Genomic DNA, 19,135 nt, shown 5'->3' with positions numbered 1-19,135 from the left:
AAGAGAATTAAATTGTTGTTTATTAATTAAAATTCTTAAAACTTTTTACAGATTTGTTGAAAGTGAACATGGTGATGGTGACGCTTTCGATGGTGTAGGTGGCACCTTGGCTCATGCCTTCTTCCCTGTCTTTGGTGGTGATGCTCATTTTGATGATGCTGAACTTTGGACCATAGGCAGTCCTCGTGGCACTAATCTTTTCCAAGTAGCTGCTCATGAATTTGGTCACTCTTTGGGTTTGTCACATTCCGATGTACGTTCCGCTTTAATGGCTCCCTTCTATCGTGGTTTTGAGCCTGTTTTCAAATTGGACTCTGATGATGTTTTAGCCATTCAGGCTTTATATGGCAAGAAGTCCTCTTCAAATGGTAATGGTATAAATCCCCCCAGCGGTGGTGCCTTCCCACGTACTACACAAAGACCCGCCTTTGCTCCACCACGCACACCCAGAGATGATCAATTATGTAAAGATCCCAAAATTGATGCTCTCTTCAACTCAGCCGATGGCCAGACTTATGCTCTTAAGGGCAATAAATACTATAAGCTTACCGAAAACTCAGTGGCCGACGGATATCCCAAACTTATCTCAGAAGGATGGCCTGGTTTACCAGGTGGGTGTTAGACTTCCTCTTGACTACTTCAAACATTTTATTGATTTCTCTCTTTTATTCAAATTTAGGCGATATTGATGCTGCTTTTACCTATAAAAATGGCAAAACATATTTCTTCAAGGGCACCAAATATTGGCGTTACAATGGCCGTCAAATGGATGGTGATTACCCGAAAGAGATTAGTGAAGGTTTTACCGGAGTGCCCGATCATTTGGATGCTGCCATGGTTTGGGGCGGTAATGGTAAAATTTACTTCTATAAGGGCAGTAAATTCTGGCGTTTCGATCCCTTGAAGAGACCACCAGTTAAGTCCAGCTATCCCAAACCGATTTCGAATTGGGAAGGCTTGCCAAATAGTTTAGATGCTGCCTTACAATATACCAATGGTTATACGTACTTCTTTAAGGGTGATAAATACTATCGGTTTAACGATAGAACATTTGCAGTAAGTATTTCTCTGATATGAATATGTGAAAGCTTTTCGTGTAGTGTTGCTTTTAAAAGCTTTCAAAGAGCTTTTAAACAAGCTTTTACGAAGTAGATATTGTTCAAAAAACTTAAAGAAAGCTTTTTAAAGGAGATATATGAAATATAGTATTTAAAACAGCTTTCAAGAAAAATTAAAAAAAAAGCTTTTAGAAAGGTATTCTATATAAAATATATTACTGCTTTAAAAAAGCTTTTATGAAAAGACTTTAAAAATGCTCTAAAAAACAATTTTAAAAATCTTTTAAGAAAAAACTTTAAAACGCTTTTAAAAAAGTCTATTCTCCAAAAACTTTAGTTTTAGAAAAGCTTATTTTAAATGAATTTAAAGCTTTAAAAAAAGCTTCTATAAAGCTTTTTTTTAAAGCTATTAAAAATACTTTATTTTTTTAAAAAGTTACTAGGAACAACAATAGTTGTGAAATTGGTTTCAAAAATCCTTTTTTAAAAGCTTTAAGAAAAAGCTCTTTTACATTTTACTAAGAAAAATTTACTTTTAGAAAGCTTTTAAGAAAAAACTGGCTTTCTCAGTTATGTAAGAAAAATTGTTTTTAAAAAAAGCTTTTAGAAAAAGTTTAAAAACATTTGTAGAAAAAGCTTTTTACTTTAATTTTAAAAATCGTTTAAAAGTCCAAATATTTAATTTTTAAAACTTGTTTTTCAAAAAAAAATTTAAGGCTTTTAAGGAAAATCTGTTTTAGAAAGCTTTCAAGAAAAAACTAAGAAAGCCATTAAGAAAAACTTGTTTAAAAAGACTTTTGATAAAGAAAGGTTTTCAAAAAAAGCTTTTAGAAAAAGTTTAAAAACATTAAAAAAAAATTTTTAAAGGAAATTCCTTTGACCAAAAAGTTTTACTTGGACTTTTGCTAAAGAAAGATTTTCAGAAAAGCTTTTAAAAAATGTTTAAAAACATTTTTAAAAAAAGCTTTTTATTGAAATATTGAAAAATCGTGTTTAAAATGTCAAACATTTAATAAAAAAGGAAATTCCTTTGTCCATAAAGTTGTATTTAAAAAAACTTTTTTCATGAAAGCTTTTTAAAAATATTGAACAAAAAAACTCTTTTTAATTATACTCAATATTTACATTAGTTCTTAGAAAATTGCAACTATTTGATGAAATTTATAATTTTCCAACAGGTTGATGCTGCTGATCCTCCATTCCCCCGCCCCTCAGCCCACTGGTGGTTCGGTTGCAAGAATACACCCTCAACAACAGGTAATATTGTGGACAATTCACAGGAAACTGAATTGCATGAATCATCTTTCAATGATTATGAAAATGATGATACAGTATTTGATGCAGGTGAGTGGAACCGACCCAGGACTAAAATATAAATTTAAACAAAAGAATTAAACATAGAAAATTAGAAACATTTTATGAAAAATAGTTAAACAAAATTTTAATTAAAAATTTTATTAAATTGATCTCTTTAAAAGAAATAATTTTTTATTAGAAATTTGAAATTTAAAATATAATTCTCTTATAGAATAATTTTATTTAAATAGTAAATTTTTCCCTCAAAAAAAATACTTAAAATATTAAACAAAGAAATTAATGAAAAGTGGTATGTTATATTAAGTTTTATATAAGTTATAAAATTATATATATTTAAAAAAAATACTGTTTTATTATACATAATTATATTTACTACTAACTTTTATATTTATATAAATAATTTAATTTTTAAAGTGTTTATGAAAGAAAATACATAATTTTATTATTATTTTATATTTTATAAAGAATGTCTAATGTCTTTCTCTGTTTCAATCTTAAACTCATTGCTCATTCTGCTTTTTCATTCATATCCATTTTGTTGGTTGTAGTAGGATCTTGTAAATATCTTTTAAAAATTTCATTTTTTTAGCAAATACTTTTAGGATAAAATGAGCTGCCATATTTTTATTATATTCCCACCACTTTGGTTTTCAAAAGCATGAGTTTTTCCTTTGCATTTCCAAAAGTCAATTAAAGGTATTTGAAATTACTTTTTTAAGGCAATTTAACACTTTTTCTACACACAAGCAAAAAAATTACCAAGAACACTTAAGCACTAATTTCAAAAAGACTCCAAAGCAAAACAAACACAAATAAATAACATAATAACACTACAAACACACTTGTTCTCTTTCATACTCCTACACAATGAGCAAAAGACAAACCTGCAAAACAAAAACAACAATAATAAATAATGTAAACAAACTTCCAATATAAACTAAATCAACATTATTGCCTCTTTTTAGGCGCAATTCAAGTTTTCTTTTAGAAATACTTTGATTTATTTAAAAAAAAAATATAATAATTATTAAATTGGCTTCAAAGTTTTGAATATTTTTGACACTTTGCTTTCCCAATATATCAAAACAAAGTTCGTAACTTTTTCTACCAAGTGGTCCTGTGATATAATAAAAATCAATAATAAGTTTCATAAAAAAAACATTTATACTTCTTTAGAATTTTAGGAATTTTTCTAAATCTGATTTGCAAAAAAACTTCTATTTGTGTTTTACTAACCAACTTCATCAATTTCTGCTCGATTAAAATCATCGTTCATCTTTATTTTCTCGAAAATTTCACAGTTCAAGGTTTTGGTTTGAATTTTCTGTATAACTTTTATTTACAATATTTTTTTCAAAATAGGTAAGTATAAGATTTATTTAATAATAAATTATTAATAACATTAACCTAAAAAACTTACTAAACTTAAGTTAAATTAACAAAAAAAAATTTTTGTCCCACATAAAAATAATCCAAAGAACTAATGAAACATATATTTTTAATCATTTTAATGTAAAGAAGAAAATTTTCTAAAAATAGAAAATTTATTGAAAATACTCTAATACTCTACTGAACATTTTGTTCTTAACAATATAAAATTTTATTTAGCGCCAATACTTTTACAGATGGTTCTCTTGGATGGCTATAGACCAGACTATACTATAGACTCGACTATACTATAGACTCGACTATAGACTCAACTATAGCCTAGACTATAAACTAGACTAGACTATAGACTAGACCATAGACTAGACTATAGACTAGACTATAGACTAGACTATAGACTAGACTATAGACTAGACTATTGACTAGACTATTGACTAGACTATAGACTAGACTATAGACTAGACTATAGACTAGACTATAGACTAGACTATAGACTAGACTATAGACTAGACTATAGACTAGACTATAGACTAGACTATAGACTAGACTATAGACTAGACTATAGACTAGACTATAGACTAGACTATAGACTAGACTATAGATTAGACTATAGACTAGACTATAGACTAGACTATAGACTCGACTATAGACTCGACCATAGACTCGACTATAGACTCGATTATAGACTCGACTATAGACTAGACTAGACTATAGACTAGACTATAGACTAGACTATAGACTAGACTATAGACTAGACTATAGACTAGACTATAGACTAGACTATAGACTAGACTATAGACTAGACTATAGACTCGACTATAGACTCGACTATAGACCTCGACTATAGACTCGACTATAGACTAGACTATAGACTCGACTATAGACTAGACTATAGACTAGACTATAGACTCAACTATAGACTCGACTATAGACTAGACTATAGACTAGACTATAGACTAGACTATAGACTAGACTATAGACTAGACTATAGACTAGACTATAGACTAGACTATAGACTAGACTATAGACTAGACTATAGACTAGACTATAGACTAGACTATAGACTAGACTATAGACTAGACTATAGACTAGACTATAGACTAGACTATAGACTAGACTATAGACTAGACTATAGACTAGACTATAGACTAGACTATAGACTAGACTATAGACTAGACTATAGACTAGACTATAGACTAGACTATAGACTAGACTATAGACTAGACTATGACTAGACTATAGACTAGACTATAGACTAGACTATAGACTAGACTATAGACTAGACTATAGACTAGACTATAGACTAGACTATAGACTAGACTATAGACTAGACTATAGACTAGACTATAGACTAGACTATAGACTAGACTATAGACTAGACTATAGACTAGACTATAGACTAGACTATAGACTAGACTATAGACTAGACTATAGACTAGACTATAGACTAGACTATAGACTAGACTATAGACTAGACTATAGACTAGACTATAGACTAGACTATAGACTAGACTATAGACTAGACTATAGACTAGACTATAGACTAGACTATAGACTAGACTATAGACTAGACTATAGACTAGACTATAGACTAGACTATAGACTAGACTATAGACTAGACTATAGACTAGACTATAGACTAGACTATAGACTAGACTATAGACTAGACTATAGACTAGACTATAGACTAGACTATAGACTAGACTATAGACTAGACTATAGACTAGACTATAGACTAGACTATAGACTAGACTATAGACTAGACTATAGACTAGACTATAGACTAGACTATAGACTAGACTATAGACTAGACTATAGACTAGACTATAGACTAGACTATAGACTAGACTATAGACTAGACTATAGACTAGACTATAGACTAGACTATAGACTAGACTATAGACTAGACTAGACTATAGACTAGACTAGACTATAGACTAGACAATAGACTAGACTATAGACTAGACTGTAGACTAGACTGTAGACAAGACTATAGACTAGACTATAGACTAGACTATAAATTAAAAAAAAATAACTAAAATTTTCTATAAATTAAAAAATTGTCGAAAAATTCATCAAATTTTTTTGTAAACAAAAGATTTATTGAAAATTTTCGACTGACTAAAAATAATCGGAAATTTTCCATAAATTGAAAAAAATTATGAAAAAATTTTCTATAAATTAATAAATTAACAAAAATTGTCTATTAATTAAAAATAACCAAAATATTTGTATAAAATGTGTAACTCATAAACATAATGTCTGTTTTGTTTTAAAATTAAGTTATTAACTAAAAGAACTGGAAAAAAAAATAATTAAAACTTAATAACAATAATTAAAAATCTAATTTTAAACAACTATAAATACATAATCTAGCATACCATTAAAAGAAAGCAATATTTTTTTTTAAACTTAAAACACTTTTAATAAGAAAAATAATTTCTCTAAAAAAACACCAAAACAAAATAACTAATTTAAAACTTTATAATATTTACAGTTTAATTTAAGAAAATCTACACAATATAAACAAACAAACAAAAAACCAAAAATATTATAAACCTTCAACAAAACTAAAGATATTTTTGGTCAACTCTGGTCGGTTTCACTAATCTGAAATTAAAAATTTTTTTATAACTTTTAACTTATCTAATAAAAATATTTATAAACTAACCTTAAAAAAAAACTAATAAAAGTAACTAACTTTAAAACTAAGTAAATTAACTAAAACTTTTTAAACTAATATTTGCAAGGTAGAATAACTAACCTTAAGACCTAGATCGGTAGTAGTTTGTATATAACATTATCTCTCTTTTAAAACGAAACAAACATTTTCTTTCAGTAGCACTTCTTTCAATTATTTAGTTATATATTTTCTTTTTTATTTATTTATATACATTATTTAACTTTTGTTTATTATATTTACAACAAAAAAACTATGTATGTATTTTCTTCCCCACCCTTTTATTTAGTTTATTTGAATTTTATTTAATATTTTTTTTACACTAAACCTAAACGTAGTTTTGTTTTCATTATTTCCTTTAGAAAAAAACTATTTTAAATATTTGTTAAATTATACTCCTCTTTTTTTAAACGTATGTATTTATTAAATGTTGTTGTTATTATTGTTGTAGTTCACCCTTTTTCTCCTCCCCCCTCTTTATAAATGTTACTAAATTTGGCGTTTTTTTATCACCATTTATCTGTTATCGAAATTTACACATCACTATAGTATGTGTGTTTATGTATTTTGTTTTTGGCATAAGCAAAATATTAAGCATGTTTTCAAAACAAACAGACAAATTGGTTAAACTTTTTAAACACACAAATCAAAATTTGCATGATTTATTATTTTTTCTATAAATTTTGGTTATATGCACGTTTTTAAAAAAAATCATTTATACATATGTATTTTTTGTTATAAAAATTTTAATTATTAAGAAAGGTTCTTGTTAAAGTTTATAACTGAAATATAAACAAAACATTTTTTCTGTTACTAACAATTTGAAAATGTTTACAACAGGTTGAAGAGTTAAAGAAATAAGTCAATGTTCTCAATGAATGAAGAAAATTTAACGAAATTTTTTTTAAATTTCAGAAAACATAAAATTTATCGAAAACTATCTCTAAGAATTTGAAAAAATGGGACTCGAACTCGAGCCTAAAGAAATATTCAATTAATATTATCGATAAGTACAATTGGAAAAACGAAAAAGTACCAAAAAGTCCCTTCATTATAAATTCTCATACACTCAGGACTGTGTATGACCATATTATAGATAGTTTTAAAAGTATCTTTTAAAGAATAAAAAAGTACCAAAGAATAGCATTTTATAGATTTGGATCATTAACTTTCATATCTTTGCATTTAATGTTTTAGGAAAAAGTACCATTTGAAGAATGAAAAAGTACCAAAAAGTTCCCTCTTATAGATTCCTATTCATTTAGGCAAGTAAAATTTTAAGTATCAAAATACCATATAATAAAAATTTTAAAAAGTACCATTTGAAAACCGAAATAGTACGAAAGAATATAAGAAAGTAGCAAAAAGATCTCACTTGTACATTCCGATTCCATCGGCAATGTTTTGATTACATATTATAGAAAGTTCTAAAAGCACCAAAAACTACCCTTTTATAGGTTTCGATTCTATCTGGATCAATGAAGTTTTTGTTTCTACATTCAATAGGTTTAGAAATTTCAAAAAGTACCAAAAAGTTGCTCCTTATAGAATGTCATTCAATCAGTGTTTTGGTTGCACATTATAGAGAAATTCTAAAAGTACCATTTGTGGATCAAAAAAAGTACCAAAGAATAAATTCTAAATCAATATGGCAACAAATTAAAAAGGTACCAAACAGTTTCCTTTACTAGATTCTCTTTCTGCATATCAAATTTTATGTTTCTAAATTCAATATGATATAAAATTTCAAAAAGTACCAAAAGAACGAAAAAGTACCAAAAAAGTTCCCTCTTATTTAATCAGTTCTGTGTATGTTTAATTTCAAGAACGTTTCATAGGGTCTCAGTGTAAATTAACTGAAAACTAAACTGGTTCTTCTCTCTAAGAGATGTAAGATTGAAAACTTAATGCCACCAAAGTACAGTTAAACTGAAAACTACGGATTACACTTGTTATAAACCTAGAAAGTAAACTATCCTGGAATCTAAACATTAAGAAAGGGATAAACAACGACAAACGTTTTCTCAACTGGATTCCGGAAGGGAACGAAGCCTTACCAGTATTCTCGTAAAATAGATAATACTGACGACTTCAAGAGAAGTAGAATGGTGGTGGTTATTTCTTCATTGAAGGTGGTGCTGACTTCTTCATTGAAAGATTCGATCCGATGATACCAGTCTTCTGGTAAAAATGTTAATACTGACGACTTCAAGAGAAGTAGAATGGTGGGTGGTGACTTCTTCATTGAAGGATTCGATTCGATAGGAATATATCGAGGGATATACATATGTAGATATACTGATATCCAAGCTGCTATATATAGTGGCTGTCTCCAAACGAGATAGTAAGATACAATCTAGAATAACGCTAATATTGCTCACTGGTCACAGTTAGTGTAAAGGCCTATGAATTAGACAAGATTAACGCGATGAGAGGGTATGCGGAAATCGATAACTTTACTGGAACTTCACTTACAAATTATGAGATACTCATTCAAACTGTATAAACAAGCCCAACTCAACCGATTTAATGAAATCATCTTTCAGACCTCAAGGTCTTCTTTTCCCCTATAAGATGCGCTTAGGTCAAGCTTATTTATAAGCTTTCGTAGACAATAGATAAGACTGCTTTATCAGTAAACACTGTGTCATAGCTACCACTGCCAGAAGACTTGATATTGAATATAATAACTTCTTCAGAAGTTGCCTTAATTAAGATTATATATTATATATACCCCACTACTATCCGACATTTACCTAGAATAGAGACCCTTACTTAGGTAATTCCTATCTAAGAAAGATCTCGAATACAAAGACTAAAACAGAAGTTATTATAATGAAGAGGACTTTCTCATCTTCTGTCGCTGTCCGATATTTAACGATAAAAGAGAGCCTCACATTCCCTCAGGTGTTCTTTCAGTTATCGAGAAACAATCTGGGATAAATACTAAACAAGATAAGACTCTGATTAGTCTTGATACCTCTGCCAGAAGACTAGATCTTGAATACTATGGGTCTTATTCATAAACTTTTATCAAAGGTTTATAAATCAAATTTTCATATAAAATTTGTTCTATAAACCTTTGATAAATGTTTATGAATAAGGCTGTATAACTATTGTTGACTTAATAAAGAAGAGGAGACAGTATCCCATATACTATGCTACTATCTGACATTTACCGAAAACAAAGAGCGTTACTTAAATACTCTCTTTCTCTTTGTTATGAAGGAGCTATCTGGGAAAGGTCTCGCAACAGAAGTTGTTATAATGAAGAGTAAGAGGGGAGGGAAGTGTCTCTGTTACTGTGCGGTATTTAGCGATAAAAGAAAACGTCCCTTTCGTTCATATATTCTTTCAGTTATCGGGAAACTGGTTAGTTTATTCTGAATGCATTTAGTAATATGTACCTAGAATAGACTTCTGTAACCAGTAGGGTATCTGGAAGGTATTTTGTATTCCATAAATATATTTAAACATATTCTTCCCTCTCAAGATTGTAATTAAAACGGAATTTTCATAATAATTTCAAAAATTTAAATAACATTTGTTTTTAAAACATTTTCACAAAACGCAACATAACATATTTTAAAACAAAATCTAACAAATTAGCACATTTGTTGTAATTTTGTTTTAATGTTAAGCTAACAGAAAAACAGTTATGTTTGTTTATAATAATTTCATAATTTACTTAACAATAGAACCTTTTTTATTTATTTAAAAATTAAAAACTGCATGTTTGTGTGTTATTAGTAAAGTAGAAGAAAAAACGTAATTAATATTAAAGTAAAAAACAAGCTTTAAGAACAAATTAGTAATAAATATTTATATATTTTTTTTATTTTATAAACTGCATATTTACAGGCGTACGAAAACGTGGATAAATTACAAAAAAAAACAAAAACTTCATACACAAACTGTAAAGAAAACATAAATAATACATTAAACATATCCCCACACATATACGCAACCCCCCAAACACACACACACACAGTCACAAAACAATATACATACAAATGCATAAAACTATTAAACTAAAAGCTTCGCAATACTACAACGTTATAAAAAGAAAAAGGAAACGGAAATAATTGTTAGAAATGTAAAGTAGTGTGTAATAGTAGAAAATTTTCTTTTGCTTACACTTTCTAGCTTCTTCTCTCTCTTTGTCTCTTTCATTCTCTGTATGCAATACAAAGCTTAGATGTCTTAGATCTTTGTAAAATGTTAATGTTATCCCCCCCCCCTTTCCCAATCTTTCACTTTTTCCTTCTCTTTTGTAATTGAGTGTTAAAAGTATGGCTTAGAGAGTAGTAAAAACAAAAACGAAAATGTTAACAAATTGCTGCAAGCACGTTATTATTTGAATGTTAGTTTGTTTTGTTAATTCTTGCTAATTGCAACAAATTTCAAAGTGATTTTTTTAAATAATTTTTTAATTTTTTAAAACTATTTTATTTTCTTTTTTTTTATTTATTTGAAACAAACAAAAACGACTTTAAACGAAAACTAAAAACAAATTCAAAACACTCAAAAACGATTCTGAAACACTTTAAAAATTTTAAAAACTAAAAATCTGACTCAAAAAACTTTAAAAACCAACACACCCATCCACCCACCAACCAACCAAGCAGATATTGAAAAAAGAGATGTAAATAATAATGGCAGAGGATTTGTAACGCCTGGCTGGATGTGGAATATAGCACGTTCATGGTTTTAAAGTTTAACAAACAACAACAACAACTAAACACACAACAAAAGAAACGTGATATTTTTGTAAACAACAAAAAAAAAGTTAATAATAATATAAAAAAACTAACTAAATGAGACTTGGTAAACTAAACCAAACTTAAAAACATAACACTTGCTGTTCATTTAATAAAACAAAAATAAATTCATCATCATTTTATTAATTAAAAACCCCCAAAACATAGCAACAACTGAGCTATAGTGTGGCAACATTGTTTTGTGTCCCGTGTGTATATATGTAAACAAACGCCCATAAACAACATTGTACAGAGCTGCTGTCAGCGTTTTTTTTGTTTTTATAAAAACCTTTCTAATTCTCAAAACCAAACAAAGCTGCTGCCTACATAATAAAGCCATAAAAATTTTTGTTGCCAAAAATTTATATAAAAAAACTACAACAGCAACGCTTTAAAAAAAAATTCCCCCAAAAAGTACGTTTTATTTTTTATTAAATTTTGTTTTAGTTATTTTTATTATATAAAACAAAAACTACAAAAAAACGTTTGGTTTAGTGTAAAAAATAAACACTTTTATTTATTTTAATTATATTTATTTATAATATTTTATAATAATTTATTTATTTATCTCCATGGGATTGTTTATCATTTAAAAATTTTGTAAATTTTTTCTCATTTATCATTTTAAATTTTTACTAATTTTTTAAGTTTATAATTGCATGATTTTTTCTACAAAGAAATTCCCATATTTATGTTTTAAAACTTTTGTTAATTAAAAAAACTAATAATTTTTAGTTTTAATATGGGTTTTTAATAAATTTATTTCTCATAAATTTATTCTCATACAAAAGTTAACTAAGGCGTATGAGTATTGTTAGTTTTAATTACAAGTAATCATACGCCTCCGTTTTGTAACAGCTATTATTAAAGCAGACATGGAAATTTTAGTGCTATTGCACTTTATTATACATTTTAACTAACAATACTAGGAAAAATTTGCAAAATTAATTATATTTTCCTTGATACATTTTCTAAAACTACTGAATTAAACTAAAGATCATGAGATTTTTGAAAATTCGTTATGTTCGAATAAATCTTAAAACGAAACGGAAGAAATTTGTCCTATATGTAGACTTCTGATGACATTACATTATTATGTTCGCAAAATTTTAAATTTATTTAATTAATCTCTAGATAATAAGGTTTATTTTAAAGATTTTTAAAAATTCGAACTTATGTTCGAAAAAATTTTAGTCAAAATCGTTTAAAAATTGTCAAATATGTAAACATCTGACAAGGATGTAATGTAAAGTTCGGAAATTTGAAATTAAGTCTTATTTTTTTAATAAGATCATGACATTTCTGGAATATTTTCGAAAATTCGAACTTATGTTCGAAACAAACTTATTCAAAACAGGCAAAAATTTATCAAATATCTGACAACGATGCAATGTAATGTTCTAAAAATGCAAAATTATGTTCGAGTTTTTTTAATATTTACCAGATCATGACGTTTCTTTAAAATTTTCGAACTTTTGTTCGAAACAAATTTAGTCAAAATAGGCTAAAATTTGTCAAATATATAGACATGTGATAACGATGCAAAAATTGGAAATTATGTTAGATTTTTTTTTAATAATTACCAGATCATGACGTTCCTTAAAGATTTTCGAAAATTCGAACTTATGTTTGAAACAAATTTAGTCAAAATCGGTTAAAATTTGTCAAATATATAAACAAGTGATAACGTTGCAATGTAATGTTCGGTAATTAGAAATAAAGTTCGATTTTGTTAATAAGTATCAGATCATAAAGTTTCTTCAAAATTTTCGAAAATTCGTATTTATGTTCGAAAAAATTTTAAGACGAATCTGCAAAAATTTGTTAAATAATTTGACAACGATGCAATGTAATGTGCGAAAATTTGAAATCGTGTTCGAGTTTTTTTTAATAATTACCAGATCATGACGTTTTTTCAACATTTTCGAAAATGACGAGGAAATTCGAAAGCATTTTTAATGTTTATGTGATTTTAAAGATCTTCGAAAAATCGAACTGGTGTTCGAAAAAATTTTAGTAAGATTATACTGAAATTTTATAAATATTTTGACAACTGATGTCAATGTTATGTTCGAAAATTCGAAATTTTAAATTCGAACTTATGTTCGAAAAAAAATTAAACCGAAAAGGCTGAAGTTTAGTAAATATCTATATTCCTGATGAGTATGCAATGTTATTTTTGAAATTTGAAAATTAAATTCGAAATTAATCTTCAAGTCATCAGGTTCTTTAAAGATATTCGAAAATTCTAACATATTTTTTACAAAATATGTACACAATCGATGACAATGCAATGTTCGAAAATTCTAAATTATGTATATTTTTAAAGATATTTTAGAAGTTTGAACTTATGTTCGAAAAAATATTAGACCGAAAATTTTGAAATTTAGTAATTATCTGGACATCTGAATGTAATGGACAAAAATTCGAAGTTATATTCAATTTCTTCATAAGATTTCTTAATGATTAGAACTTATTTGAAATCAAATTCGAAAATTCGAACTTATGTTCAAAGGAAAATATGTTTTAAAAATTTTAAATTATATTCCAAAATTCGAACTTATTTTCGGAGAAAAGTTAAAGCTGTTAAATTATGTTCGTAAATTCGAACATCTTTTAAAGCTCCATTATCATCTCCAGATCATAAGGTTCTTTAACCAACTTCGAAAACTCTGAATCTGGATTCGATATTAAAAACTTATACTAACTCTTAGTGCTGAATTAACAGGTTCAATTCTCCATACATAACAACATGATATACCGTACAAATCTAAATTTTCCCGACATTTTAATGGTGTTGAGACAATGATTTACTTTAGTCCAAGAAATCATTTTCAGTAGACTTTGATACTGGTCTATTATTTCATCAAATTTGTCATGAATGTCTTAGTTTCAAATGAAATACGTTTTAAAATAACCCTCCTAATGTCGATTCTATTATCAAAATTTTCACAAAATGGTGGATCTTTAAACACTACGGATATTGAGTTTTAAATTGGTTTATAGCTAAAATATCGATGAAAGAAAACAGTTTCCAATGAAATACATTTTAAAATAACCCTCCTAATGTCGTATCTATTATCAAAAATGGCGGATCTGTTAATCAATATAGATTTTGAGTTTTAAGATTGCAATCATTTCATTTTACTATTAGATGTTAATAATCCACTAATTAATATCACAAGTGTAGACAGATTATATATCAATGGATAGGAAATTCTATATATCGTAAGATTTTTGGCTTCGAAACACCAGAGAAAGAAGAATCAAAAACTTTAAATGTTTATTTTACAAGGATGTCGTAAAACTTTTCTAAAGGATTGAGATTTGCTAAATCCGAACCTCATAATGGCCTGTTTTTGAGATATCGTTTCCTAAAAACTGAAAAATCGCCATTTTTGGCTATATTTGAGTCGTTATAACAGCTTGAAGATATCTTTGTAGATAAAATCTGTTATGTCATCTGAAAGTTCAATTTGTAGAGTTGAAAAAAAAGAACAAAATTTCTACCTCAATTTCGAGAAAGTAATATCAAATCTTTGGATATCTCAAAGTTAAGATATCTCGAAAAATTATGAAGATATGACAGAGCTTAAACCTTTATTTTAAAGTAGATAGATTCGACTTTCAGACGATATAACTGATTTTGATGAAGGTGTCCTCCCGCTTTTATAAGGTCACAAATATGGGCACAATAGCTATAGTTTTCAATCCAGGTTGCTGAAATTTAGAATACTTTATAACCTTCCCAGCAAGGTTTATAAGACCCAAATTCAAAACTTAAACACGAAACACAAACTCTCTAGGCATTCTAAATTTCTTAAATTTTACCTATTTTATTCGAAATTTCCCCACTGTATGTGGTTTACGTTGTCCGGTAATGGACAATTCATGAATTTTGAGATCTTTAGAGCCGGAATTATTCTCTTTTAAGGGGTTAAATTAGAATATTGTTACAAATTTAAGTTTTTTTTAATTTATGATAAACAATCCTTTAGATATAATTTTTCTAAAAAAAATAAACAACAAATTGCAATTTTTTAAAATTATTTTGTTTTAAAAAACACTTTAAATAATAATTTTAAATAAAAACTTATTTGTAAATTAACAATAAAATTAACCAAATTATTAATGTATGCAACTTTTTCAAACTTTTGTATTTACCTTCATAGGTTTTGATGATCATCAGCCCAATGACGAAGCCACCGCTGATCGTTCCAGCATGTCGAGTGCCACCACCAACAATAGCAGCAATAACCTTAAAAATCTTATAATGGCCAGCATTTTAATGATGTTTGTAGCAAAATTTATTGTTAGCTAAAAGCAAATTTTCCCCACTACTTTTTGGACAATAAATTAGGAACCTTTTCACATACACACACACATTTAAATGTAGATAAAATATTATACATAATTAGAAAAGGAAATAATTAAAATAAAATTCAAAATTTTATTTTAAATTATAACGAATAAAAGAAAAAGAAAACACCTAAAGGAAAACGTTAAAACGTATGAAAACTATATATATAAGCCGCTTAATAACAAAAAATTAAATAATTTTTTATTTTAATTATTAAATAATAATGAATGAATATAAATCTACAGTTAGTCATTAGTTTATATAAAGTGCCTTTTTTCTTAAAAAAAAATAAAAACACAAAATGTTAATTTAAAAATTTTATAAACAAATGGTCATATATTTAAAACTTAAACATTTAACGCTTTTTAAAAAGAAACCTTTATAAACTGTTATTAAATTTCTATAATTATAAATGTGATATTGTTTTTTTCTAAATTTATTAAATTTTTTCAAAGTTTTTATTAAATGGCCACTTGTTTGAAATGAAAAGAAACCCTAAATAATTTAAATTATTATTTTTTTATTTTTATTATTTTGTATATAAAAAATCAAATTTTTTTACTTATTTCAATTAAAAATTCATTTAAATATTCCCTCTTTTTGAAAACCTCTATACAAAATCATATCTTAACACAACTCTACAAAATCACTAACAAATTAGTATAAACATTCCTTAACATATATATGTATTTATATAAAAAAAACTTTTCTTTTTTTTCCAAAAAAAAAAAAATTATAAAGAAAAACCCTTTAAAAACTTAGCTTTAGACTTAAACGTAATTTAGTGTGTAAAAATTTTATTTAATTATAAGTAAAAAAAAACTGAAAAAATCATTTAAAAAAAAAAAAAAACTTTGTTGTTTCTCATTTCACACCCGTTTACGTTTAAGTTTTTCTTAAAAAAAAAACAAAAATTATCTAAATAAATACATTTTTCTTGTTTAATTACTCAAGAATATTTTTCAAAGAATTGTTGTTTAACATTAAACAAAAAAAAAAACAAAAAAAAAATCAACCACAAAGATCTTTGTAAAATAGCTTGTAATTATTAGTTATTACAATTTATTATTTTATAATTTAATTCTTTTTTAATGCAAATCATATGTCAAAGTCAACAAATTTATATATATATTTTTTTTTTTAAATAAAAAACGATATTCTTGTCGGAATTAATATTTAACTCCGAATATTATTATTGTAATCAAATAATTTTTTTATAGTTATTTTAATATAATTAATAAAAACTGTGTATTATACATTAAAAAATAAAGAAAACTATATAAAAAAATGAACAAATAAAAAACAATTATTAAAAACCTATAAAAAATTAGTATTATTTATTTCTAACATTTAATTTCGCCATAAAATATAGAGAGGTAACGTAGATCGGAGTAGTAATAAGCACTATTTTATATCTAAATCATTCACAATTAATTATGGGAACTGCCACAGAATTCCATTTCCCTTCTCATTTCGAAAAAGTTAAGGTTTTCCTATTTTAAGAAGAAAACTGTAAAAACTAAAGTCTACTTTCGTTGGGATTTGAAAGCTGTGACAGACCCCTATATTGACCATATACATAATTAGTTATAAACCCTAACAATTTATGTAAATTTTGATACCGATTTTATACTATGGTCCTGGGTAACTAGTTGTTGTAGTAGCAACACTTATATTCTCTACTTGTTCCCTACTCTTCTTCTTTGCCTCATTATACAAATCTGCTAGATCTAAAACCATTAGCCGAGCCGCATCTGTCGTCTAGATCTAAAAGGATTCGGGTTCCAGCTAAGTTGGATTTGCCCTGCAGTTGAAATGATGTTGAACCTTGTCCGAGCCTATGTCACGCGCATGACAGAGCTCTTGAATGATGTAATTTAGTCTCTACCAATACAAATTTAAACGGGAACACCATACCGATTTTAGTTGTGCCAATATCACGCTCATGAGACAGGCGTGTTAGGTTTCGTACTTCTTTTGCAACGGGTGGGATGACGACCTCCTAGTATGATACTAGCACGTTCGGAATTGATGTAGTCTTCTACCGCTTTGTAGTGGATAGTATTTATAGCTGTCTTTTAATGAGCTTACGTTCAATACTAACTCCAATGACTTCCCAGTAGGAAATGTTGTGTTCCTTAACCGAAAGCATCTTCGTCTGGTCATAAAGATGTTCCTCTAACGTTATTTGAATACAGCCCATTACTGTTCTAAGTTTTGACAGCTTTAGAGCTTTGTCCACTGCGAGTCGCTAACTCGCGGAATCACCACTGACCGGCCAATCGTTCGGTAGATAGTTTACAAGGTATCTAGTTATGCCAATATCACTCTCATGAGACGTATTAAGTTTCGTACTTCTTTTGCAACTTTACTAGAGCTAGATTGATGGAGTCATCTATAGCTTGATGGAGTCTTCCATAGCTTTGTAGTGGATAGTATTTATGACTGTCTTGTAGGAGCTTACGTTTTATACTAACTCCAATGACTTCCCGGTACGAAATGTTTTGATCCTTAAGCGAAAGCATCTTCGTCTGGTCGTAAAGATGTTACTCTGACGTTATTTGAATACAACCCATTAGTGTTCTAAGTTTTGACAGCTTTAGAGCTTCTTCCACTGCGAGTAGCTAACTCCCGGAATACACACTGGCGCTCAACAGTTCACCACTGACCGGCCAATAGTTCCGTAGATAGTTAACAAGGTTTTTTTATCCATTCCCCAAATGCTGCTGACTAGAGACTTGAGTATCTTATTGCTACGTAGCATTTTGTTGCAGACTGCGAGTCACTAACTCCCGGAGTACACAATGGCGCTCAGCAGTTCACCACTGACCGGCCAATCGGTCGGTATATAAATAGTTAACAAGGTTTCTTTATCCATTTCCCAAATGCTACTGACTAGAGACTTGAGTGCCTTATTGATACGTAGCATTTTGTTGCAGACTGCGAATCACTAACTCCCGGAGTACACAATTGCGCTCAGCAGTTCACCACTGACCGGACAATCATTCAATAAGTAGTTAATAAGGTTTCTTTATCCATTCCCCAAATGCTGCTGACTAGAGTCTTAAGTACCTTATTGCTACTTCGCATTTTGTTACAGACAGCGAGTCACTAACTATTATTCCTAATTTGACGAAGTTCCGAACCTAGTCTTATAAGTTATATAAGTTGAACTCTGCACCAGTAAAATGCATCATTAGTGACTCCTAAAGAAAGCCTATAGGACGACAAAAAAGACTGAATATAAAGATCAGATTCAGTGTTCTTTTTAATAAACTCATCGAGTCCGATAACTAGAGGTAGAACTTCATGTTTTTAGGAATGATTTCTACAAAATAAACTATATAGAGTCAGATATAGGCACCAACCTTTTTACCTTGTCACAGAATTATCTTTAACAAATTTCAAAACAAAACTTTACTCTACCGGGTTAATGAAAAATCTAACCCGAATAAAATTCAATAAATTTTATATGGTTTTATTGAGACTGAAGTTAAATAAATTAAATTACAAACATTATAAGAAAAAACTTAAAGCTATGACTATATTAAACATTTATAGAAGTACATAAATT

General features: G+C 27.8%; 1 protein-coding gene across 8 annotated transcripts in view; it reads left to right on the top strand.

Annotated features, from left to right (window-relative positions):
• The window catches only part of LOC119606779 (matrix metalloproteinase-14), an 85,257-nt gene extending 68,890 nt beyond the window's left edge, over positions 1-16,367 (top strand). For 3 of the 8 annotated variants that reach the window (XM_037960365.1, XM_037960364.1, XM_037960363.1), the window contains exons 4-7: positions 52-611; positions 680-1,056; positions 2,237-2,402; positions 15,374-16,367. In XM_037960365.1, coding sequence (XP_037816293.1) covers positions 52-611; positions 680-1,056; positions 2,237-2,402; positions 15,374-15,522 — 1,252 coding nt within the window. In that variant the 3' untranslated portion in view covers positions 15,523-16,367. Of the gene's footprint in view, positions 1-51; positions 612-679; positions 1,057-2,236; positions 2,403-2,964; positions 3,072-10,302; positions 11,292-15,373 lie in introns of those variants that run through there. The other 5 variants (XR_005231689.1, XM_037960366.1, XM_037960369.1 and 2 more) reach the window with 5 other exon arrangements.
• The last annotated feature ends 2,768 nt before the right edge of the window (positions 16,368-19,135 follow it).

Source organism: Lucilia sericata, unplaced genomic scaffold, assembly GCF_015586225.1.
Source record: "Lucilia sericata isolate MDLA Ls3-8-SP2 unplaced genomic scaffold, ASM1558622v1 Contig000622F_arrow, whole genome shotgun sequence".
NCBI classification, from domain to species: domain Eukaryota; kingdom Metazoa; phylum Arthropoda; class Insecta; order Diptera; family Calliphoridae; genus Lucilia; species Lucilia sericata.
This window is presented reverse-complemented; position numbering and strand designations above follow the sequence as displayed.